Below are 25701 nucleotides of genomic sequence, written 5' to 3'. Positions count from 1 at the left end.
GGTGTGGTGGCTCACACCTGTAATCCCAGCACTTCGGGAGGCTGAGGTGGGCGGATCATGAGGTCAGGAAATCGAGACCATCCTGGCTAACACGGTGAAACTCTGTCTGTACTAAAAATACAAAAAATTAGCCAGGCGTGGTTGTGGGCACCTGTAGTCCCAGCTACTCGGGAGGCTGAGGCAGGAGAATGGTGTGAACCCTGGAGGTGGAGTTTGCAGTGAGCCGAGATCACGCCACTGCACTCCAGCCTGGGCGACAGAGCGAGACTCTGTCTCAAAAAAAAAAAAAAAAAAGCCAGTTGCCTAAGTGCACACTAATTATTCCTGATACCAACACCAAAAGAAAGTTTCTTTTCTGTTATTTCATAGAGGAGATTATCAGCAGGAGCAAAAGCAGCATGATCCATATGAGAATCATCATCACCATGATCCATATTGTAAACACCCTGATATAGTAATGATAAAGGACAATACAATAAAAGGAACTGTAGGGGCAGTGAGGGGAGAGGGACTGTCTAGAAATATAGTGTGTTCCAGGTGCATGGTTGTTTGATGGTGTGAATTAATTCATAGTTTTGTTTCAGAAAATATAAGTTGATTTACCACATAGCCCTCACAAAGACTTCTGTATATATTGTTGCTTTGTGTTAAACATTTCAAAAATTTGTAGGGCAGTATCTTCAAGGAAAACTCTCTAAAGTGTACTTGAGGGTAGTTCCATGCAGCTAATTATTGTGAAGTCATGTATTTAAACAGGCAGTAAAGCTGGGAATTGGATTCTCTTGCATCTGTGGCAAAGCCAAGAAACCAATATTGAACAATTTTAGTCTAGGTCAGTGAGGGTTACTTATTTTTTAAAGTAACAGTTCCAATATGAAAATATTTTTAAATAATTATATTGGAAATGTAGATTTAAAACTGTTTATTCAGTCAAATATTTAGGACCCCTGGAAGATGATTCCTTTCTTGAGTCAATAAGTTAGTCTTTGACCAACATTAACATAGTTTGCTTTTTAATAAAAAATGTATATACAATCTATATGGATTTGTTGATATTGCTTCTTTATCTTTATTTTTTGTGGTTTATCTTATTTAAATTATTTACTTCTGTCACATGGAGTTGGAGTACAGTTGAAAGAATGTGACTTTATAAAGCTTGACCACTTTTGCATTGAGTCAGAGATTTAGACCAGTGACTGCAATGTTTTGCAACCTCATTTCCTATAGCCGTAATTTTGGAGTTTTATTAATATGGCTATCTAGAAGTTTTCTCAAAAACAATGCCGAGGCATAAAATAAAATGTTCTCCAAGCTTCTGGGCCTGGTGATTTTCCACTGCCAGTCAAAGAATTTCCAACTTAAAAATAAAGTCCTTTAATGTATCTATAAATTATTTGTTTGCATAGCCAAAATAAAAACAAAGACAAACCAAAAAATAAGTAGAATAAAATAGAAAAGAAAGGCAAAAACAAACTATTCATGGTCACTTGAGGGATCTCTGGTGTCAAAACTTGTTTATATTACCCACTATTTGCTACAATATAAGCTTTTCTACTTTTTTGTAGATTAATAGTATATTTTAAAATAAGAAGTATCAGTCCCACATAAGTACTTCTGTTTTGTTCTGTACACCCTTAAAATTTGTCTTTATTATCATTTTACTATTTTCATTTATATCACTAAAAGCATGTATCCATTTTTACATTTTTTATTTCCTTGTCTTTGGGATATAGAGGCAGGTAAAAATTGATTTGACATTCAGAATATTATTTCAACTTAATGCTGTTTTGCTAGTGTTGCCTGGGTCTGGATAAGGACTGACATTTTCCTTTATCAAAGATATTTATATGTAGAGTTTGTTCTTGTAATGTCTTTGCTGTGAACTTGCCCAGCACAACAATTTCTTAAACCTATGGTTAACACCCAGTCCCCAAACAATGAAAACAAATAAACCCCAATTTTTTCCACAGGGTTTCCTGGCTGGTTATTCCGAGACTTTGCACTTGACAACCTGTTCTCCCACGTGAATGGAATACTCAGTGTCAATGTGGAAGCCTGGTCAGTTGGAAAGTTGCAGTAAAATATTTCCTTCTGCTGTACAGCACTTCCCAAATTCTTATTTATGAAGAGTCATTGTGTTGAAAAAAAAAAAAAAAACAAGTATCCCTAAGATTGTCAATTTTGTGATTTGTTATCCAGGTTACCTTACTATTCTATATTTAGATTCTGGAAGAGAAATTTCTCAGTTATTAGGCCTCAGGTCATATTTACACATGAAATTTATTCTCCACACTGTTATGTGTAGAAAGCATTTTGGCCATTATCAATGACCTTGGAGACTTTTCTTCAGATACATTTTCATTGTCATTTAATACAGATAATACAGTATGGTCTAGATTTCTTGAAGACCATGACCACATTCTTATTTTATAATCCTAAGGCACATAGTTGTGTGCGCATGCATGTGTGTGTATGTGTTTGTGTGTTTGTTGTTCAAGTTTTCTGGAATTTTAATTTATAAAATTTATCTAAGGCCTTATAGCACCAGGCCAATGTAGAGGTAAGAAAGATGGCATTGAACATCATGGCGTTTTGGGAATGTTTCTGGACCCCAAAGCTTCATGTGGTCTCAAATTCTACATTTATATAAATGTACATAACTTTTAAAATTAGGAAGAATTAATCTGCTGACTGATATCTACTGTCTCTAATTTTCTTTTAATTTCTCAATATCAATTACCCTTTTCAAAGCAAATCCACAATGTTTTCTGTGTTTTCTCAAAGCCCCATTATCTATGGTGACCCTATTTCATGTTTAAACTTACAATAGTTATTTTCTTACTACCATCAATCCTGTTATTGTTTAGATAATTTTTAAAGGAATATAAACTAAAAAAATGAATTACAGGAAGTTAGGAAGTTTACAACCTATTAGAAAATAAATATTAAAATATATTTTACATCTGATGTCTACTAAATAATTTTTAAGGTGTAATACAAGCTGGCTTCAAGGAAACATTGTTAGGGATATCTTGAATAATCTGGCCAATTAATAATTTTTACAAACAACAGGACTTCAGCATTTTTCTAAGCCCATTTCAAAGCATATTTTGCAAAGATTACAGATATTACATATATTTTGGTTACGATCACTAATAAACTGTAAGTCTGATCTCTAACACCGTGATTTCATATTCTTCATCTCAAGTGTGTAGTGAGACATTAAGCTTTATTTCTAAACTCCTTTACAATTCACAATACTGACATATCTCAGTTAATCCTCATGAAGTGTTTGTGAGGAAAGGCACTATTCTTATTTTGTAAAAGAGGACAAGGTTAATAGAGATGAGGAGATATTATCAAGAGAATGCACCTAATATGGCAGATTTAGGATAGTCACAAGTCTCCAACTCGGAGTACAAAGTTCTTTTTACTGCATAATCGCTGATTTTATAAGTGTTATGTGAATACGATTATAAATATTAGCATATAATGTTGATGGAGAAATTAAAACATAATGAAGTTTTGTGATTACTCAAGATTTCAAATAAGTAAACTGCTGGGTAGAAAAATATATTTTTCTTAGTTTGTACGTGCTATTAGAATTGACAGAAATGCTTATAATTATATAAAATTGCAGAATGTTTTTAGTATACATTTTTATACTCTGACAATGTGGGTTTCTGTGGTGCTCTGTAGTTATAAAGCAGTTTCATGCACATGATCTCATTCTACCCTCAGAAGAAAGAGGGGTTCTATGAGAGTTATCTTCTGATTTGAATGACTGCGCTCATGATTCAGCCAGAAATTTTGATTCTGAGTTCCATATAACTGCTTTGTAGAGTTGTGTCATGGTGGTGTTTGCATCCCAAAAATTTGCTGTCAAATTCGACAAACAGTACATACAACCAGAAAAAGTACTGCCGCTACCAAATATGTTAATAAAGTTTCCCTTTCCTGGACCAGCTACTGAGTTTCCTTGCCTGTGTCCTAAAATTATAAAATGTAAGAATGGCACCACAGGGCTTCAAGCAAATGTTTAATCACTCTCTGGGGTAGTTCAACTCCGGAGGTTTCATTGAGTACGAATATTTTCTGAATACAAATATCTTTGTCACACCAATAACTTAATAAATAATAATTGATACATTTACATGAATCAACTTAATAATACTTCAGTTTACCTGAATTATCAAAGTTACATATCAGAGAGAAAGACAAAGGGATGTTCTTGGTTTTAGGATGGAAGCAGAGTGCAATTATGAACAAAGGGGAACTTTTAAAAGGGAAATATTTTTCTTTTTTTAAAAACCACTTCGTTGAGGTATATATGACATAGAAAACGCTGTGCATATTTATTGTATACAACTTAATGAGTTTGGAGAGAAATACCCACTCATAAAACTAGCACCACATTCTATGCCATAAAGATATCCGTTACCTCCAAAACTTCCACTCTGTTTATTATTTTCTTCTTTGTAATAAGAACACTTAAAGTTAAGATTTACCCTCTTAGCAAATTTTTAAGTATGACACACAGTATTGTTAACTCTAGACACAATTCTATACAGTAAATCTCTAGGGTTTATTCATCTTGTATTACTGAAACTTTGTACCTTTTGACTTATACCTCCCCATTTCCCCTGTTCCCCATCTGCTAGCAACTGCCACTCTATTCTGTGTTTCCATGAGTTTGACTATTTTAGATTCTTCATATAATACTACTTATATTCCTCATATAATATTTTCCTTCTTATTTGGCTTATTTCACTTAGCACAATGTTCTCAAGTTTCATCCATGTTGTCAAAAATGGCAGGATTTCCTTCTTTTTCAAGGCTTAGTAATACTATGTTGTATGTTTATACCACGTTTTCTTTATTCATTTGTCAGTGAACATTGTTTCAACCTCTTGGCTATAGTGAATAGTGCTGCAGTGAATATGGGAATGCAGACATATCTTTGAGATTCTGATCTCAATTCCTTTGGATAAGAAGTGGTATTGCTAGACCATATGGCAGTTCTATTTTTAATTTTTTGAGGAACGTTTATACTGTTTTCCATAGTGACTGTACTGATTACATTCCCATCAGCCATGTAGAAAGGTTCCAAAATTTCTCCACATTCTCATCAACACTGATTTCTTTTTAAATTTTTATAATAGGCCATCCTAACAGGTATGAGGTGCTATCTCATTGTGGTTTTGATTTGTATTTCTTTGGCTGTTATTTATATTGAGTATTTTTGGTGGTAAACATAGCTGCCATCCAAAATGAAATTTCTAACATGCATTTAGGAAACAATAGCGCTAACAAACTCCTAATGGCTAGAGATAATATGTAACTCTCCCAAGGATTTATACCTTTTTTTGGTCCTAGAACCAAAACCAGAAATTTGATTTTAAGTTACTTAAAATTGTTAAAGAAGTTCTTGCTGAAGCCCAGTGGTCTGAAGGCTGAAGGCCTAGCCCTGCTTTAGGCCTTGAGCTCAAGGGACAAAAATCTGTATTACCTAATTTTATGCAGTGTTTGCCTTCAGATATGTTTAGGGAGTGAATATTGGCCTCAATTTAGGATAAAATTAACAGAAAGTATTTGAGGACCAGTATTTTCACTATACTAGGAACTTTGACAATAATTTAATCATGAATGACAGTAATTCAGTTGTGAAAGATAATTTATGTAAATTTTGCAACAGTACACATAGATTTATTTATAAAATACACTTTAATATTTTATAGATTGTATGATTAATAATTAAATTTAACAAGTGTATCTTCTCATTTTATTGTAATGCCTAGATAATAAGCCCTATTAAATAATATTTATTTCTTATCCCTGACCTGTAGTTAGGTGAAATTGGACTTTCTAGGACTTTGCTGTATAGCAAATTATTGCTTATTTATTCTAAAGTTAGCTCCTCTATTATATATAATTTAGGGGAAGTGGAAACACACTTTTCCATTGCAGGCATGGAAACATCTTAAATAGACTTCTGAAATATGAAGAAACATTTCAAAATGTATTTTCGGTATATTAACCCAGAGTTAAGAGTTTATCTTAGTTCTTAGACTTCAGATTTTAACTCTTGTCTATGAGAAGACTGTTTCCCAAATGAATATCCCTGTAAAATATTAAAATGTTTATATTTTTAATATCACAGTGTAACTAAAACAGTACTTAACTCATGTATGCTGACCACGGTATGTGTCCACGTGTCAATATCTTACCTTGTCTCAACTTAAAAACCTGTTCTTAGAATTCAGTTGGCTTTTTGTGTATGCAGTGCATAAAAACATTCAATAAACATATTTTGTTCAATGTTTCATTTAGTTCCAACTCACATCCTGCCATAGAGGACTCAAAAAAGTAAAAGAGGAAAATATTTTAAGAGGTTCAGGAAATACCTGGGAAGGATACTTGTTCTGATTTTTTGTCTGTGAAATTTACATTTTTTTGAATGAAAATCTATTCTATTAATATCTAGAAAGAACAATCTCTTTCTGAAGGTGACCACGTGTATGTATTTGAAATTGCTATTCATTGCTGTGAGTTGCTGTGAGCCAATCTTAGAATTGGTTTGAATTCCATCTTTTATTGTTATTCATTATAATGATGTTAAAAATACGCTGCATATTACTTCTAGAGATAGTCAAGAAGTTCAAATTTTCTAATACTTCAAGGCTTTGGGACAGATAAGCTTTCCTTTACTACCTGCACATTAGGTACACATTCCACTTGGTCAAGTAGAGCTTTCATGTAAATTGCTAAATAGATATTTAATATTTGAAATTAAAGGAATGGTTTTTTTTATACTTTTAACGTACACATGCTCAATCGTGCCTGTATATTATTTCGAAGGGATTTTTGTTTAATTGGCATAGATTGATCTTATTGAAATCCATTGTGCTTTAACACTAGACATCGTAAGATACACAATTCTAAATTATAGAGATAGAGATACATGTTTATGCCTTGTTACATACTCTAACCATAATGACCTGGGTTTAGAAAACACTGGTTCTCTTTACAGAAAATTCGTGTGTAATTTAGCTGACTTTTATTTCTGCATTGATAGTTGTGTGTTTATTAAGTTTAACAACCTACTTTTTCACAAGGGATAGTATAAAAATTTTAAAATCCCTCACAAAAAATAATGCTCGAAATTATAACACTTCATTGAACTTGGCTAGTTATGAACTTGAGACATTTCCATAGACACAAGCAGCTGACATATTTCCTGATTCTAAATTAATGGTAATAGTGAATTAGTTCCTTGGACGTTTTATTGACTGTGAGGACCAGGGTACTTTTGTATTGACTCCATAAGCAAATACCGTGAATTTATCATTTTGCAGCTATGCCACCTGGCAGTCAATATCTTTAATCAACTATTACAAAAGTAATCAAGGAAAATGTTTTGTGTTAATGAAATATTAGACTCTGAATATTTTAGGAGCATGTTTTGTTGAGTGTTGCTTATTCCATTAATAATAGTGAAATCTTAGTTATAAAGAAAAATTAAGAGTGCTTAAAAGTTCAGTAATATCTTTCAAACAGTAAATAGAGGGATAGAAGAAACAAATATAGTTTACAACTAAGTATTTAGATTTTAGATTTTATTTTTTGTAAGTCTTTAAGCAAAAGTGTTATATTTTAATGGGTAATGATGAAATTAGTGATACGAAAACTATTAGAAGCCATTCAGAATATGAAGGAAGTATAATTGTATACTAAAATATATACAAATATTGTATGCTAAAATAATGAATGTGTTTTTTACATTTACATTTGTTAACAGTATTTAGTAGATAGCTACAAAACTATGTATGGCCAAAGTTGGAAAAAACAAAATTTGTTTAAGCTGCAATATCTGTAGCATCCATTTTATTACGGGATACTGTATGAGTCCTGGCTCCTCACTGGAATCATCTGACAGACTATGTGTAATATTTATCCGGTACCAAACCAATTAAATTAGATTCTCCATACAACATCATTATTCTACAAAGCTTATATATCATAGAATAGCACTGTTTTCTTAATAAAGTGTGTTGAGTATCACCATTGAATCTTACCCAGAAACATCAGCTTTTGGTCCTTTGCCTATAAGAACAGTTATTTGCAGATCGAATATTCATGAATATATATATATATCTCATATGGTGGTTCAACTCCATGTTTCACTCATATTTGATTTATAATATTAATAGATTTACTTAGGATAATATGAGTGAAACAAGGGGTTGAACCACCATATGAGAAATTGGAGCATGAACCAGAGAAGAATCCTGAGGAGTAGTTTTCAAGACCTAAGCAGGTTATCGAGGGATACAATAAACTTTTGTTTTCTTGAAGTGTTTAAAGTAGAATGAATTTTTGTCATTTTTTTAAACTTCAAAGACTTTTTAAAGTAGCTTTTGATTTAATGATCAATTTTTCTTTTTGGGGGAAATACAATTTTCTTTCTCTTCAAGTATCTCAGTGTTTCTATTAATTTTCACAGAATTTCAAAATGAATCAGCATTCAGGAAGTCATTAGGCATTTTTACTAAGTATATGAAATTATAGGATAGAGTTTTACAAATTGCAATCCTTTTGAATTATAACATTTGTGTTAGTAGTAATTTCAATTTTATTAATATAGTTTTTCTTTCAGAACAAGCTGTCATAATACTAAAGAGAGAGCTACTTTAAGAATAGTCATGTGAACTTTTACAAACAATAAATATAAAAAAGAAAAAAAGTTGTTTTCTGACTTCCTAATATTCCATTAACTGAGGTGGCCCAGTAGGAGTATAGAGATTTGTCTTTTTTAGCATCAAACCATGTATACATTTTTAAAGTATGTGATTTGGAGAGAGATATGGAATCTGTGTGAAGTACATTTTAACAGAATATAGTTTTTTCTAATGAAATTTCTAATATTAACCCCTGCATAGAATATACTACTGTAATCTACATGAATATTTGAAAAATGTTTATTGTAGTACCTGTATAAATAACATTTAAGGAAAAGGGAAGCAGTTCCTAAAAAATTGAAGTGTATGGATTTTTATGCCTGAATATTTTAAATATTATTAAAAATCATTTCCTGTAGCATTTTGTTTATAGTGCCTGTATCTGCAATGCCTGTCATGTACATACAATTCTTTACCTATGATCTTTACAGGCATCAACCAAGCATATTTTCCCAACAGTTAGATAGCTCATTATTAACTAGCATGCTTTACTCACTTTATGTTTTTCTCTTTCAAGATCTATGCAGAGAAAAATTTTATCGAGTTAATCTGATGTCGAAAATTTAAAAGGGAATTATTCCCCTGCTTTCCCTAATATCTCTTCTCATGTAGGTTACCCAGTTTTTCTCTGGCCTTTCATCCTATACAAATACTGAAAGCACTGATACTTTCCTTTGAAGTTTTTTCAGTTTTTCTCAGATGCCTTCTTTGGCATTATATTGTTAAGCCGAAAGATCAAAAATAAAGGTTCATAAACACATATTTACAAAGTTAGAACTTATGAGTACTCTGTCATTCGTAGCCAGTCTTTTGGAAAAAGTTATTTTTCGTATTTATTTACTCATCACTATGTCCTAAAAAATGTATGTTATGTTTTTTAGTTGATGAGAGAAGATAAAGATCAAATAATAATTTTGAAAGATATTATATAGTTCAGAAAGTATAAAGAGAGACACTGTATTTTAGTACTTACCTCATTTCAGTGAATAAAATTTTAGCTAGCATCACTAGATAGCAGATTGTGGCTGGGTATGGACAGTCCTTTAAGGCTAGGAGGGGCAGATTAACCCTGTTTTTTTTTTTTTCTGTACATTTATATGTGTTTCCAGACTGATTTATGAGAGAAAAAGGTAGTCATTCATTGTATGAAGTGCACTTGTAGTATACATTCATTCCAGTGATTCAAGTCACAACCTTTGCAACACAGGTGTGCATCATTCTGCGATGTACACGCTCAAGCTTATGATATTAAAACCCTTTATAGATTGAAGAAGTAAAGCTTAAAGTGATACACTCCTCTTTAATACCATTACACTTTTCATTCTTTTTGTATTGCACAGGTGATTTGGATTATTACTGGTTGGATCCTGCCACGTGGCACAGCCGGGAGACATCACCTATTAGTTCGGTAAGTTTTCTGGAAAGTGTGTTTGGCGTTTAGGGAATATGTGTGCTCATTAATTGTCCTTTGTCTGATATGTGATATCTGCTCTATTATTCATTTGGTAAGGGCAAATATTGATTTCATTTAAGATCGTACAATTTTGAAGAAAAAAGCAGTTATTACTGAATAATTATAACAAATTTTTAATTAAGTAAAAAAGAGTATTAAGTAATGACTGTAAGTAAGATTGAGATGTTTGGTTATGGATATTGATATTAACAAGTCAACATACAGAATCAGTTTTTTTATGTAAGCAGATATATTTTTAAATTTCAATTGATTCCATTTTAGAACATTTAAAAATGTATACTTATTTGCCAACCACTTTAAGAAACTTTTAGTATAAATTTCTGCCACAAATGAAATATAGTTCTAAATGAAAATTGTTATAAGCCAAAGATGGAGTCCACTGAAATAATTTCCTCTAGAGTGTCTTTTAACTGAGGAAATTGCATCATGCTACAACCAATAACTTGTGTCTATAGGAAAGAAAGCAAGTTGTGTACTTTTTAAAAATTTAATAGGCCTTTTTCGAGCAGTTTTAAGTTTACAGAAAAATTGAGGAGAAGTTACAGAATTCCCATACACTTCCTTACTCCACCCCTTTCCACCTGTTTACCTTGTTATTAACATCTTGCCTTAGTGTGGTCCATTTGTTACAACTGATGAGCCAATACTGATGTGTTATTATTAGTGACTAAAGTCCATAGTGTACATTAGGGTGCATTCTTCATGTTATACATTCTGTGGGTTTTAACACATTTATAATGTCATGTGTCCACCATTACAGTATCACACAGAATAGTTTCGCTGCTCTAAAAATCCCTGGCACCACTTATTCATCCCTCTCTCCTTTCTTCCCCACTGAGTCCCTGACAGCCACTGATCGTTTAGTTTCTATAGTTTTTCCTTTTCCAGAATGTCACGTGGTTGGAATCATACAATTTATAGCCTGTTCAGATTTGCTTATTTCACTTAGCAATATGCATTTAAGGTTCTTCCCTGTCTTTTTGTGGCTTGATAATGCTTTTTTGTTTGTTTGTTTTTACCACTGAATAATATTTTTGTCTGGATATGCCCAGTTTATTTATCAATTCCTTAGGATTTTAAAATATTTTTAGGTTGATATTATAAATGAAAATATTTTTCAGTAATGATTTCTAAGTTACTCTGCCAGTTGTTCCTATTCTCTTTTGTTTTTTAATTGACACATAATAATTGTACATATTTATGCAGTACATAGTGATGTGTCAGTACCTATAATGTGTAGTGATCAGATCAGGGTAATTAGCATGTCCATCATCTCAAACATTTATCATTTCTTTGTATTGGGAACATTCAATGTCCTCCTTCTAGCTTTTGGAAACTATATATTATTAACTATAGTCATCCTATAGTGCTATAGAACACCAGAACTTATTCCTCCTATATAGCTGTAATTGTATATTTTTTAACAAATCTCTCCCTACCCTTCCCTTCTCCCTACCTTCCCAGCCTCTGTTATCCTCTATTTTACTTTGTACTACTATGACATCAACGTTTTTTTAGCTTCCACATGTGAGTGAGAACATGCAGTGTTTAGCTTTCATGCAGGAACTAACATGTTCCTGGCTTATTTCACTTAACATAATGTTCTGCAGTTCTATCCATGTTACCTCTAATGACAAGACTTCATTCTTTTTATAGCTGAATGCATTCCATTCTGTATGTATTACTTTTTAAACTCATTCATGTTTTAACAGCATCCTGTAACGTGGCAACCATCTAAAGAGGGGGACCGATTAATTGGACGTGTTATTCTTAACAAGAGAACAACCATGCCCAAAGAATCAGGTGCATTGCTGGGTCTGAAAGTAAGTATGCTGGTTTAAAATGTTTCTTAAAGGGTGAATTACAGTATGGTCTGTATTCATCAGAGTTTCTGGCAATGGTTTTTAAAGTCATTTAAATATTTTATATAATTTTATTGATATAGCATATAGATGTTTTAGGAAAATTGAATAAAATTTAGCAAAACTAATGTATTTTCTTCTGACTATAAAGTTCAGGATGATTTTTTGCATTAAAAAGATTTAAATGGAAAGTAGCATAGATAATGTGGACTTTTATTGTAACTTAAGCAGCAACATAAACATCATTAAAAGGATCACTTTCTAATTACAGTAGTTTTGTAAGATTTTTTTAAAATTAATGTACTTAATAGTGCTGTCTTACTGATTATTACCATTAATTACCCCTGCTATGAAATAATTCTGATTACCTCCACTAATGGGTATGCCACTAAGAATTGTGGATGAATCTCAACTTTTGGTGATATTCTCTTCATTTTAAATTATATATATTTGAGCCCCTGCATTCTTAATCATAGATTTTAAAATATTCTATAATAAAACTCAGACTTTGATAGTCTTATGGGCATAGATACATGTTTCAGATGAGATGGTCAGCTGCAGAGATGCATTTAGGCTGTTAAGCTTTGCACAATGGTAAATTGCTTCCCAAAGGTGTCATTTTCTTGGCTTGAATCTACAGTCTTTATAGTCATAGACCTACATTTTACCACACATATACAAAAGAGATCAAGATCTGATCAAGATCTGATCTTGACAATGGGATATTATCTTCATGTAGAAATAATAATTCAAATGGTACACATGAATTTGGATGATAAAGAAAAATGAACTTTAATGTAAACAGTGTCAAACACTTGCTGTTTGATACTAGGTAGGGACGACCTGGCACTTGTCTTCTATGTATATGCATTATTTATGGTGCCCTTTTATTGTTAGGTCACTTTAAGACAGGGCTATTTAATCTTTTAGCTTCACTGAGCAACATTGGAAGAAGAAAAATTGTCTTGGGTCACACATAAAGTACATCAACACTAACAATAACTGATGAGCTAAAAAAAAACAAACAAAAGCATAATGTTTTAAGGAAGTTTACAAATTTCTATTGGGCCGCATTCAAAGCCATCCTGGGCCACTTGTGGCCCACTGACAGCGGGTTGGACAAGCTTGCTTTTGAGAAATCAGTACAGCCTGGGTGCAGTGGCTCATGCCTTTAATCTCAACACTTTGGAAGGCAAAGGTGAGAGGGTCGCTTGAGCCCAGGAGTTAGGGATCAGCCTGGTCAACATAGCGAGACCCCTTCTCTACAAAATTAAAATTAAAAAATTAGCTGACTGTAGTGCCTGCACATGCCTGTAGTCCCAGCTATTTGGGAGCCTGAGGTGGGAGCAACACTTGAGCCTGGGAGTTCACGGCTGCAGCCATCTATGATCACGTCAACGCACTCCTCTGTGGGTGACAGAGTGAGGCCTTGTCTCAAAAAGAAACAAAGAAAGAGAGAAAAAAAGGAAGGAAGGGAGGGAGGAAAGGAAAGAAAGAAAAGAGAAAGAAAGAAATCAGCACATGAAAAGAAAGAAATCAGTACACAAACTTCCTTAGGACACATAGTCATCTCAAATATGAGATGTTTTGTTTTCAAAACTGTGCTCCCAGCTACTTTAATCAAAAATGTAGGTGAAGTGCTGGTGGCTCACACCTGTTATCTCAACACTTTGGGAGGCTGAGGCAGGAGGACCTCTTGAGCCCGCGAGTTCAAGATCAGTCTGGGCAACATAGCAAGACCTTGTCTCTACAAATAATTTTAAAAATTAGCTAGGCGTGGTGGTGTATGCCTGTGGTCTAGGCTACTTGGTAGGCCGAAGTTAAAAGGATCACTTGAGCCTGGGAGGTCGAGGCTTCAGTGAGCTGTGATCATGCCACTGCACTCCATCCTGGGTGACAGAGCAAGATCCCATCTCAAAAAAAAAAAAAAAGTGTTTCACTTCATTAATGTTTCTACATGCAATTTCAAGTACATCATAAAAGAATGTAAGATTAATTCCTCAAACTAATAAGCTTATGTTTTAGTATGAGTCTTGGAAACTTATAAATTTGTAATTATCCAGGTTGTTGGAGGAAAAATGACTGACTTAGGACGACTTGGTGCTTTCATCACCAAAGTAAAGAAGGGTAGCCTAGCAGATGTAGTTGGACACCTAAGAGCAGGTAAAGTTTCTTTTTTTAATATTTAAACAGTGTGTTCTCCATGCATGAACATGAATTGGTGGTTTTCAATTTGGGGTCAGTTTTATACATACATACATACATACATACATACATACATACATGTATGTATGTATATATCAATTAAGTCACTAAATTTTAATGTATGAATAAAGACTGATATAAATATTTACCAATTGCAATAATAAGTAACTCTACATCAGCAGCAATCTGGAGAGTAAGGGTAGGAATCTTCTTTTTATAAAAATAAATAGATGTAAAATATAGAAGAATTACTCATCTTTATAGATGACGTCATAATATTGCTACAAAATTTGAAATCTAAAACAATTTATCTTTGAGAAAAATATTTATATCACTATTTGGTTATTTAGTTTATATTTTAAGCTACAGCAATTACCAAATTTTTTTCAGAGTGGTCCTAAAACACTTATTCAGGAGCAGTGTTTTTTATAAAGCATAATCATAATCACAGTTCTTATACAGATTGTATAATAAAATATTAGTAAATTTAAAAGTGACTCATGTAGATGTGCTACCTCTTGGTATTTAGAAATTTATTTTTGTTACCCTATAACTGAACATGACACAATGAAATTATTTAATATATGTAAATGTATCATATATTAAATAGTAACACATTTTAAAATCTATTTTTGGTAAATTGTTTTTCATTTTTGTTAAAATCACATTAAAATATTTCTTCCAGTTGACTTGACTGCAGAGCTTAGTAGAAATCTTTTGGTTAGATGGCTGTTTATTTATTTGCCAGACAACTATAAAGGAAACAGGGTTGGCTGAGCTGTAGAATTAAAGATTAATAACCCATAACACTAAGAGTACATTTCCAGGTGATATTCTTAACTTTTAAACCTTAAGTTTGTGATTCTTGAAAACGTTGGCAAAATATTCTGGGACTCTTAAAGACTTTTCAGTGTATTTGTTTACCAGGATATCAGTTCAAAATCATTTTCATTTTTTTTTTAGTTTGACAAGGACTTGCTGTGCAGGTGTATAGGAAGAAAATTCTAATCAGATTTTTCTCCATTTGCTATACAACTTTGAATATGTATAGAGATATGTTACACTGTTATTTCTTATGAAGGACCAGTTATGATTCAGTAGGAAAATAATCAGCATTGACTTTGTTAATAAACTGAGTGTGCGTTTGTCTAATGACTCAAAAATAAGCCTCAGAAACTCTGAGAATCCCTTGTTGGCTAATGTAAGATAACTTTAACTACAGAAACCTGAGTTTGCAGACCACATTATAAACATTATATACACATTATAAACACATTATTATGTTTTAATAGGAAGTTACTTAGGAAGTAAAAGAAGAGGGGTGTTCTATATAAAATATGTGTTAATGACTCATTTCATTTAATACCCTTATAAGCCAAGAGCCTGAGAAACTTAAATCTGAAATGTTAAAAGCTCAACTTAAAGAACTATAAAACAGACAAGTGTACTTTTCATTCTAAGCAATTTATGTATTTGAAGAAGGTAAAGTGATTTTGCAGACTCAATCATATATCCTATTTGGTTTACATTATAATTTAGGAACTGACTAAATATTTGCATTTATGCAAATAGAATTATTTGCATATAAACATCGTTAGCCTATAAAACTATGGTGCAATCAATATGACTTTTATTTAACATTTGCAATCTTGCTTTAATCTTGTAATATCTTTTTCCTGTCCTGCCCCCCTTTAAGTCTGTGCACTGTACTGCTACTTCATTTAACCTTCTAAAACACAAAAATGACACTGACACTCTCTTTATTATGAAGACCCTTCGGTGTTTCCTAGTTATCATTTGTTCAAGTCAAAGCTCTGTAGCCTTGTCCTCTACTAACACTTTCAGCTGTCCAGGATGTTGGTCCACCTGTAGGTTCCTGTCAGGCTGTTTCCCACCTAGAAGATGTGGTCAATGACTCTTGTCTACTTAGTTTTCTACTCCTCCTGTCGAAGGCCTTTCCATCCTTCACAATTCATCTAAAGTTGCCTTCATTCTAAAGTGGTTCCTAATATCTCACCTGGAACAATAACTGATTACTATGTCCCTGGCACCACTTGGCTCTATTTCTGGTCCTCAAATGAACTTCTATTGTTGCATATAAAATATTTTATTAGAGATGTTTCTTTATCATTTCTTCAAGACCAAATTTAAAGACAGATAAAATGTCATTTTCATCTTTGTACCCTCATTGTCTACATCCCTGCTTGATTATCCATACATAAATAATGTAAAAAAAAAAAGCATTATGGTTTAGGAATTATTAATCTGTAAAAAAATAAGCATATGTATTAACTTAATTTGATATTAAAAGTTAGGCGTCCAGGTTGCTGCTTATAAAAAGGAGAGTTTTAAAATGCAGTGCTTTTGCAAACTGCTGGTTGCAACTCATTATTGGGTAGTAAAATCAATTTAATCATTTGCATCTACCACTTTAAAAAATTGAGGTAGAACATAATAGGATAGAAAAATCAGGGTAAGTATTGTTTTATAAATGTTTTTTAGTATATATATATATGTATGTACTCATATAATATGAATATATATATACACACAAATACATATATACATGTTCATATTATATGTGTACAGGATCATGATGTCAACTTTGTTTCTTTTCTTGGTCAAAAAATTTTGAAAGCACTCTTAATATATTATAAATTTGTAATTATTATTTTTCTTTTTTTTTTTTTTACACTGAAGTATATTCATTGCCTATTTGAAAAGCTTTTCTAGGTAACAGCTTAAGGCAGTCTATTAGAATTGGTGGCCGGGCACGGTGACCCACACCTGTAATCCCAGCACTTTGGGAGGCTGAGGCGGGTGCATCACCTGAGTTCAGGAGTTCAGGAGACCTGGTCAGCCTGGCCAACATGGTGAAACCCCATCTCTACTAAAAATACAAAAATTAGCTGGGCGTGGTGGTGCATGCTTGTAATCCTAGCTACTCAAGAGGCTGAGGCAGGAGGATTGCTTGAATCTGGGAGGTGGAGGGTGTAGTGAGCCGAGATCACGCCACTGCACTCCAGCCTGGGCAACAAGAGTGAAACTCCGTCTCAAAAAAAAGAATTGGTGATTACCATAGTATTTCACCAAACCAAAGCAGCATCATGTACTTTTCACATATTTACTTTTTACTCTTCAGTGAGCAAACAACTGGAAAAAATAATTAAAGTAATACTAGCAAAGCAATTTTCCTACTTTTATTTAAAAAATTGTAGCTACACGTTGAAAAGATTTTATGCTTATACTTGGCTATAAAATGTATACTGATGATATTGATCCAGTATTTCAACACAAATTTACTTTGCTCATAAAATGTTCTAGACATTGAGAACAACAAAATAAGCATGAGCATCAACAAATTAAGACACCTCAGTGCATCACTGAGGTTGGAATATTTCAGCTGAGACTACCATTTTGAATTGAAGGGTCTAAAGCAGAGAACCATTTGGTACCTACAACTTCTTAAATATTTATGAAAATAAATACTTTTTTTCACATGACCTATGGTGTGAAAACCCTAGTTAAAATAACAACTGTAAGTTGTTAGCCTGTATTTTTTTAATGCAACATCTTTTAACTCCCCTTGATTAATCTTAGAATATTTAACAAACTACTACGTACTGTATTAATGTTTTGTTATTTTAAAGTGTTTTCTACTTGTACTTTAATGTTCACAATATAGATTATGTATAGTACCTATGTGTTTTGAACATCTGGAAGTGGGTTAACTGTCATGCAACAGTTTTACATCTGCTTGCTTTGTAATTTTGCCATAGCTACCTGCGTTAACTGATGGGTGTGAATTCAAATCTTTTCATGCATTTTTATTCTGTTGTGCATCTGGTGAAGACACCAAAGCATGACTTGTAATTGGGAAATTCATGCTAACAAATATTAATTGCTCTTTCTTCCAAAAATAAAACAGGATTTATGCACAGTTTAATAAGAATCTTTCAAAAATAGAGCCGCCTACATTTATTATATGGAGGGCATGCTGCTAATTATTATTTTTTAATGTTTCCAAATAGGCTGTGCTAATTCCATCCCATAGCATGAGATTATTTTTATATGATTTCTGGTATATCTCAAAAGATAAAGGTAGTTTTGTATTGTACTGTTTCCAGTCACCAGTAATATTCTGGGGGAAAAAAAGAAAAACAAAGAAAAGAAAAGAAAAAGTGTGTAGAAGAACCATTTAGCTGACATTATATGGCAATCAATTTGCTTTTGAAAGCAGAGCCTAGACAATTAAACTATTTGTATATGTTTTGCATTTCTTTGTTAAAAAAGAGAAAAGATACGAAAAATAAACAGAATATATAAGGTAAAAAAATACCCTTTTTTTTAAATTCAAGGGGATGAAGTTCTAGAATGGAATGGTAAACCCCTGCCGGGAGCTACAAATGAAGAAGTTTACAACATTATTTTAGAATCAAAATCAGAACCTCAAGTTGAAATTATTGTTTCAAGGCCTATTGGGTAAGGCTAAAAAAACTTACTTCTTAAGTTTAGTAAATTACATGTATTAGTAGGGTTTTAAAAAGAATTTTATACATTCATACAGTACATGTTAACATGGATAGTTTTTGCATCAATTATGGGCATACATTTTTAGATTATTAAAAATTTCTTAATTTTTTAACTGGAATACTGAGTTTACTTCACTACATTTTAGAAGCTCCACACTTTAACAATTGTAATATAAAAAATATCAATATGTCCTTTTTGCAAGTGAAATATAAAGTAAAATATTTTCTTTTAATGGCAGATATATTTAAGTAATTCTAATTAATAAGTAGTATTTCCTTTAAGAGAGGCACTAACAAACTCCTCTTCTTGTGATATTTAAAATATTAATGATTTCATATGTCTACATGAACTTTTTATTATTCTACTAAAGAATAGAATATTTTTTCTGTCTCTTTAACCATGAGTAATTTCAACTTTTATTTAAAATCAAGCAAGAAGTGTTAAATATTTTAACATTTTAATTGGTCATAATGATATTTTTAAAACCTCAATTTTCAGTACAATTTAATTACCTATAGCCGGTGGGATATTTTCTATGTATGTATATAGATTTCCCCATATCGTTACCTTTTTCTGGCAAACCCACATGGTCCAAAATAAATATTCATTTTGCCAGTCTATAATTTTTAAAGGCATTTTGAATTGTTTTATTATACTTGGCTTAATGTTTGAATGTGTTCTTGGAAATGATTCTTTTTTTCCCTATTCTCCAAAATTTAATACGGCCATTATTTCAAGGCTTTTTATGTTGAAAAAATGCTAACCTTTAATTTTTATTGGTCTCATGAATATATGTCAATTCAAAACATACAAGAAGATATAATTATAATTCTTAAAGAATGAAAATGTATGATCATATATCAAATAATATTAATATATAAAACTATAAAACAAAGGCAAGCTTTTAACCAATTTTAACTGGTTATTATTAAGAGTGAACACTGAAGACATTTGCAAAAGTTGTACATTTCCATGTAGACTTTTAAAATAACAATACTAAAATTTATGCTAGTTTTACATGACATATGTTCTAGTGCTGAGGTAAATATAAGGCTGGAAAAGAGGTAAGTAAATTGGAAAATGAATCAAAAGTATGAAAGCTAAAGTTTAGAATCAAGCATTGTGCACTTGCCAAATACTTTCAAATATATAGTGGTTTAAAAGTAAACAGCTAAAGCAGAATTGATTCATGGTGACTTAAAAAAGTAACAGACAATTAAAGTAGACTGGAATAACATTATTTTTACCTTTTATGAAAGTTAATTAAGAAGTAATCATCTGCACAGCCAAATTCTAAACTATTATAGATTACAGAATTGAAAGGAACATGGAGTACAAAAATTATAATTTAAAGATTATAGAATTCAAAGGACATGGAATACAAAGATTATAATTGAATCAGAATCAAAGGTGGTATCAACTTTCTAGTGAATACATTATTGGAATCCTAGAAAAATAATTTTAGCTACTTTTTTTTTTTTTTTTTTTTAAGACATGGTCTTGCTCTGTTACCCAGGCTGGAAAGCTATGTTTTAATAATAATATTTAATGTAGTCCTGTTTAGCAACTATAATTAAAGGAAAAAGAAAATATTTATTCATAATGTAGTGGCATAGTGATTTCAGGAATCATTGTAAATGTAACTTACAAGCACATTGATCAGTACACACTAAGAGGCATCAGCCATCTCGAGGTATTGACTTTTTTTGTGAACCCAGCAAATACAATATCCTTGATCTTTATGCTTTTAATTGTTATTAAAACTGCTCTACTACCTAACTGGTAAATAGAACTAATAAAGAATTCCACTGGATATGTAAACATCCAGTGGAAATTTATGCCTGAAAATATTGCTGAAGCAATTAACATAAATAAATTTTAACTAAAAGTCACTTTAACATATTTTCAACAACTTTGCCACCATTCTTTTTTCACAGGCATGTAAATTCCAAAGTTTGTACCTGGCTTTAGAACTTCAAATTCTGATTTCATAATTTGATTTTTTAAGAAGTCATACTATCTAAAAATTGATTGTTCCTGGATTTTTTGACAATTTACTTTTATTTGCTTGCATTAATTTAGAAGAAAGTAGCAGAATATATAGTTTCTTCTGTGTTTTAGGTATTGTAAATTAGTCTCTTAATTCATTCGAATGATTTTATATAAATGTATAGTCATACAGAAATATATAATAAAATGTATAAAATACACAGCATAGGCCAGATTGTCATTTTTAAGAAGTATAAATTATAGTTGATTATGAGAATTACTTTGCACAAAATAGTCAAAATGACAACTGCAGAGAACAATCAAACACGGAAAACTCTTTTTGTTTTCATTCCCCCCAAAATTGAAAAGAAAAAGTGAAGTTAGCTCATAAGGTAGGTGGTTAGAAATTCTTAAAAAATATGCTTATAATTTTGTTGGGACTAGCTAACTCCAGTCTGCTTTAATATGTCATGTTAATATTTGCATATTGTTAATCTTCTTAAATTGATATTAAAACATCTTTGGAAAAGGAGAAGTAAAATAGTCCTATGCAGTATAATACCTAAACCAAGGTGATCTAGGGTTCTTAAGGTCATAATGGGTAATGGATTAAGTTGAGATTATAGTACATATATTTCATCAGAGTAATTTGTCAGTGTGGCAGGAATGGGTGGTCTCACAAGTCACTTTCTAACCATATAGTAAATAGCCATATATTTAGCTAACTTCAGTATAGAGATATAAATCTCTATAAAGGGTATATATGTGTATATATATTATATATTCACATATATAAAATAATTTGGCTTTTTTGTTGCAAGCTTGAACCATTTTTACTTTCCAAAGCAACTCATCCTTTTCATTTAACTTTGCCCATGATATTCACCACATCATTTTATTATTGAGATGTTCCCATCCCTTTCACTCAGTAAACTCTTTCAGATGTGTTTTTAAAGCATATTACTGATTTGTAAAATTTGTGTCATTTTGATTTCCTAGAATTGAAGGAAAGTATTACCTTTAACATTTTTTATTTCCAAAACCTGCTGTTTTGGTAGTAAAAATATTGTGGTGATTTTAACCACAATATTAGTCTGATTGTTGTCATGTTAAAGTGTTTTGCTCTTAAATATGTAAAAACCTTTTTATTGCAGTTTTTTTTTGTGTGGTGTTTGACATTCATGCACATTAGTAGTTGCCTTAATAGTAACTCCTGTTCATTTCCACACCTGTAAAGACCCAGCAGGATTTTTCACATCACGTATAATGGGCTGTGATTGCCTCAGGCAGGGTCATTTAACTAATGGGATTTTCACCATATCCTGTTTCTTTTAGTGACATTCCCCGGATTCCTGAGAGCTCTCACCCTCCGCTGGAGTCCAGTGAGTATAAGATTTCTTTGTTATTATAAAAGTATTGAACTAATTGAAAGTAAAGATTTCCAATTTTCTTTAGTTATTTGATATAATGAATTGGGATTACTATACTAAAGATGTCTCCATTGGTACTAGATATTGGCAACGATGGCAATAACTGGAAATCCAAAGAAGTTCTACTTCAAGATTTTTCTTTCTCTACTTCTCTATGTGATTAAAAAAAAAAGTCTTTACTGGGAATACTCTTCAGTATCATAACAGTCAGGACCCTTACAGAGCCTAATATATCAGGAATAGTTCTATTTACATAAACATTTATTGTGATACTGGATTATTCAGTTTGATTGCTAAGCAGCTCAGTCTCAAGAGCAGCCTAGTGAAGAAACTAGGTAGGCACTTTAACAAATAATTGTATTACTGAATAACAAAGTGTGTGGATTGATTTTGTAAGTGAATGGGTGGAGTAAACTTCAGTAAACATAATAGGTCAAGGGATTGTGAAACCAGAGGGTTGAAAGAATTATCTATATGGGAATTAAAGTCATTTCTGTATGACAGAAGATGATATTGTGTGCAATAAAATATAGGCAATTAAGTTTTCAATGATAATGCAGAAGTGACCCAAATATTTACTTTGCAATCGGTGGGAATTAAGTTAATACTTGGGCTTGATTCCCCAGGTGTTCTTACAGAACCCAGGTTAAAGAAATAGAAAATAAAAGGTGATTTAGGGGAAAACCAGTGATAGTGATTAGAAAGGAGAAGAAAATATGAAAGTAGCATAAACAAGGAAACAGACACTAGGTTATCATATAAAATGCATACCATGATGTTCTGCTAGAGGTTGACCCAGTTTTGGCTTTGAGCTTTCTGGTGACCAATACAAAGAGGGAAGTGGGACTAATTGCATAATTTATATTATTGATATGATTAAAAAATACACTGATTGCCATAATATTACAAACAAGCATTATTAGAAATAACAGTGTTCCTGTTCTGAGACTTAAGGAAAATGTATTTTAAATATACCTGAGAGAAGACACACAGTAACAATTTTATATAGCTGTTTTTTATCACAAAAGTTTTGGAGGGCACAAAAGGATGACATGAGAATTAATTTGTAGTTACAGAAAAAAATGTGTGGATTGCACATACTCAGGCAATGCTTCGTAAACAGTATTTCTCAATGAAGCATTGGCTAAGTTTGAACGGTGGTGAGTTCAAGGTTATACTTGCTGGATCAATAGCCTTCTATAAACACTCTATATTGCTCTATGTGTCAGGGTATACTTGAACAGTGAAGAACTTCACCAAGTGGCCGAGAGGAGACCCAGCCTCCTCCATGTGAAGTTGAAACAAATCACTAGTGGTGAATTACTTGAAGCAGCACTTTCAGAGGTTCAAGATACTCATTTATAAGATCAAAACTAAGATAGATGGGGAGGCTGAGGCGGGCAGATCACCTGAGATCAGGAGTTTGAGACCAGCCTCAACATGGAGAAACCCCATCTCTACTAAAAATACAAAATTAGCCGGACATGGTGGTGCATGCCTCTAATCCCAACTACTCAGGAGGCTGAGGCAGAAGAATTGCTTGAACCTGGGAGGTGGAGGGTGCAGTGAGCCGAGATCACGCCATTGCACTCCAGCCTGGGCAACAAGAGCGAAACTCCGTCTCAAAAAAAAAAAACCTAAGATAGATGGTATATCTGATTTTGAAAACAATGACAAAATCTTGGTTTAGATGTGGCTTATAAATTTTATTATGTATGCATTCATTTTATTTTCTCAGTAAGGACAGTTTATAATAGATGATCCATTAGCGAAGATAATTAGTGCTAACAGGCACTATCTTCCTTATCTCTGAAGCAGACCTTTACCCATATGTGAAGTCATACAAGAGCCTGTGCAATACCATGCACTCCAGAAATGTAGATCAATTCTTTCCAATTGAAATAAGCACAATACTTCGTTATAACATTCTTAATATTTTTTAAATAGACAACTAAAGACAATCTATCCCGTTAAAAGTGGGTTCTGTTATCAGTGGTAGTAATTATGGTTTTATACAAATAAAGGATGCATTTAACATTTTATTAAAAATATTTCCTACACTTACAAATATTACTTACTTTTTTTTCTTGTTTTAGGTTCAAGTTCCTTTGAATCTCAGAAGATGGAAAGGCCTTCCATTTCTGTTATTTCTCCAACAAGTCCTGGAGCTCTAAAAGATGCCCCACAAGTCTTACCAGGGCAACTTTCTGTATGTATTTTTTGTACATGTTGGAGGCTGTTAGTATTTGCATACACTGTCTGAGTCTGTCTTTAAATATGTTCGCCTTTCCTTGAAGCCTGCAATAAATACATAGTCATTTAACACCATAATCTACTTCATCAGTTTTTCATGCATTTTTTATTATTCCTTTATTCACATATTTATTCAGAAATAATTACTGAGTGCTTGCAGTGTGCCAGATACGCTGAACATTAATTGATGAATGGTAACATAAATAAATAAAGAATTCGTATTTTTGGTATGCTATGTAAAAGTTTCTAAGGTAAATAATTGTTTACACACAATATTAGGAGTTCATGCCCCATTTATGTAACAATCTTATCAGCCTAGAGCCTGAAGAGCCTAAATTTGGAATATTCTTTTTAACTTCCTAAGGCATTTGGCAAAACTCTTCGTTGCCATTGAAAGCTCTCTGAAAAAGCTACCATTTTCTCACTATTGCCTTATTATGTGATATGGGGAAACCTGGAGTGAAGAAACTAGGGTTAAGTATAATGAAGAGCCATATATTTGTAGATTATGATGGAAAATGTGATGTTGATATTATAATTTAAGGACTTCAAACTATTTGTTTCAAGTCGTTACACAGATTATGACCTTTTGCTTCTCTGATAATTTGTGGATTTCTGTGGTCTGCCTTTGTGGTTTTCTCTTGATTTTAATGAGAAAGAGAAGATACATGTAAGCTTATTGCTCAAGGGCGTTTATGGTTTTAACTTTTATTTTTAGTATACTGAATATCTTTGTAATACCCTTTGGGTTTATCTGCCCAGCCATCTTTTTCTTCAGTGTATGCGTAAATCTCTCATATTCTCCACATATTTTAAAAGAGGATGGAAATCCATTCTGGTTCTGTGAAAATCACATCTTAGGTATCAATTGAGAATCAGAGAAATGGATTTACACAGATCCAGGTTTGAATTCTTAATCTGTTCCTTACCGTGAAAAGCTAATCCTATGTTAAATTAGTTTATTTTCTTATAATGACTCTCAAATATGTTCTAACATATACCTATTAACAGCATATGCTTATTTAAACATAAAATGAAAAGTAACTTCTAGATTAAAGGAAAAAAATTAAAGTTAACATTGTTAAAGCGTCATCACCACTGCCAGGGCAGATACTGTAATGACTGATAAAATTCCAATTCTTGTGATTTTGACAATAGGATTTTAGTATATTACTTCTCCATTATTCTTTGGTCTACTCTCATGAAATCTTGGTTAA

General features: G+C 32.2%; 1 protein-coding gene across 48 annotated transcripts in view; it reads left to right on the top strand.

Moving 5' to 3' along the window:
• The window catches only part of RIMS1 (regulating synaptic membrane exocytosis 1), a 522383-nt gene that overhangs the window by 336420 nt on the left and 160262 nt on the right, over positions 1–25701 (top strand). For all 48 annotated transcript variants that reach the window (XM_030809350.1, XM_030809351.1, XM_030809340.1 and 45 more), the window contains 6 exons: positions 10079–10146; positions 11925–12035; positions 14138–14237; positions 18638–18761; positions 22137–22183; positions 24328–24440. In XM_030809350.1, the coding sequence (XP_030665210.1) occupies positions 10079–10146; positions 11925–12035; positions 14138–14237; positions 18638–18761; positions 22137–22183; positions 24328–24440 (563 nt within the window). The remainder of the gene's footprint in view (positions 1–10078; positions 10147–11924; positions 12036–14137; positions 14238–18637; positions 18762–22136; positions 22184–24327; positions 24441–25701) is intronic.

Source organism: Nomascus leucogenys, chromosome 3 (assembly GCF_006542625.1).
Source record: "Nomascus leucogenys isolate Asia chromosome 3, Asia_NLE_v1, whole genome shotgun sequence".
NCBI classification, from domain to species: Eukaryota; Metazoa; Chordata; class Mammalia; order Primates; family Hylobatidae; genus Nomascus; species Nomascus leucogenys.
Note: the sequence above shows the minus strand (reverse complement) of the source record. Positions and strands in the feature narration are given on the sequence as shown.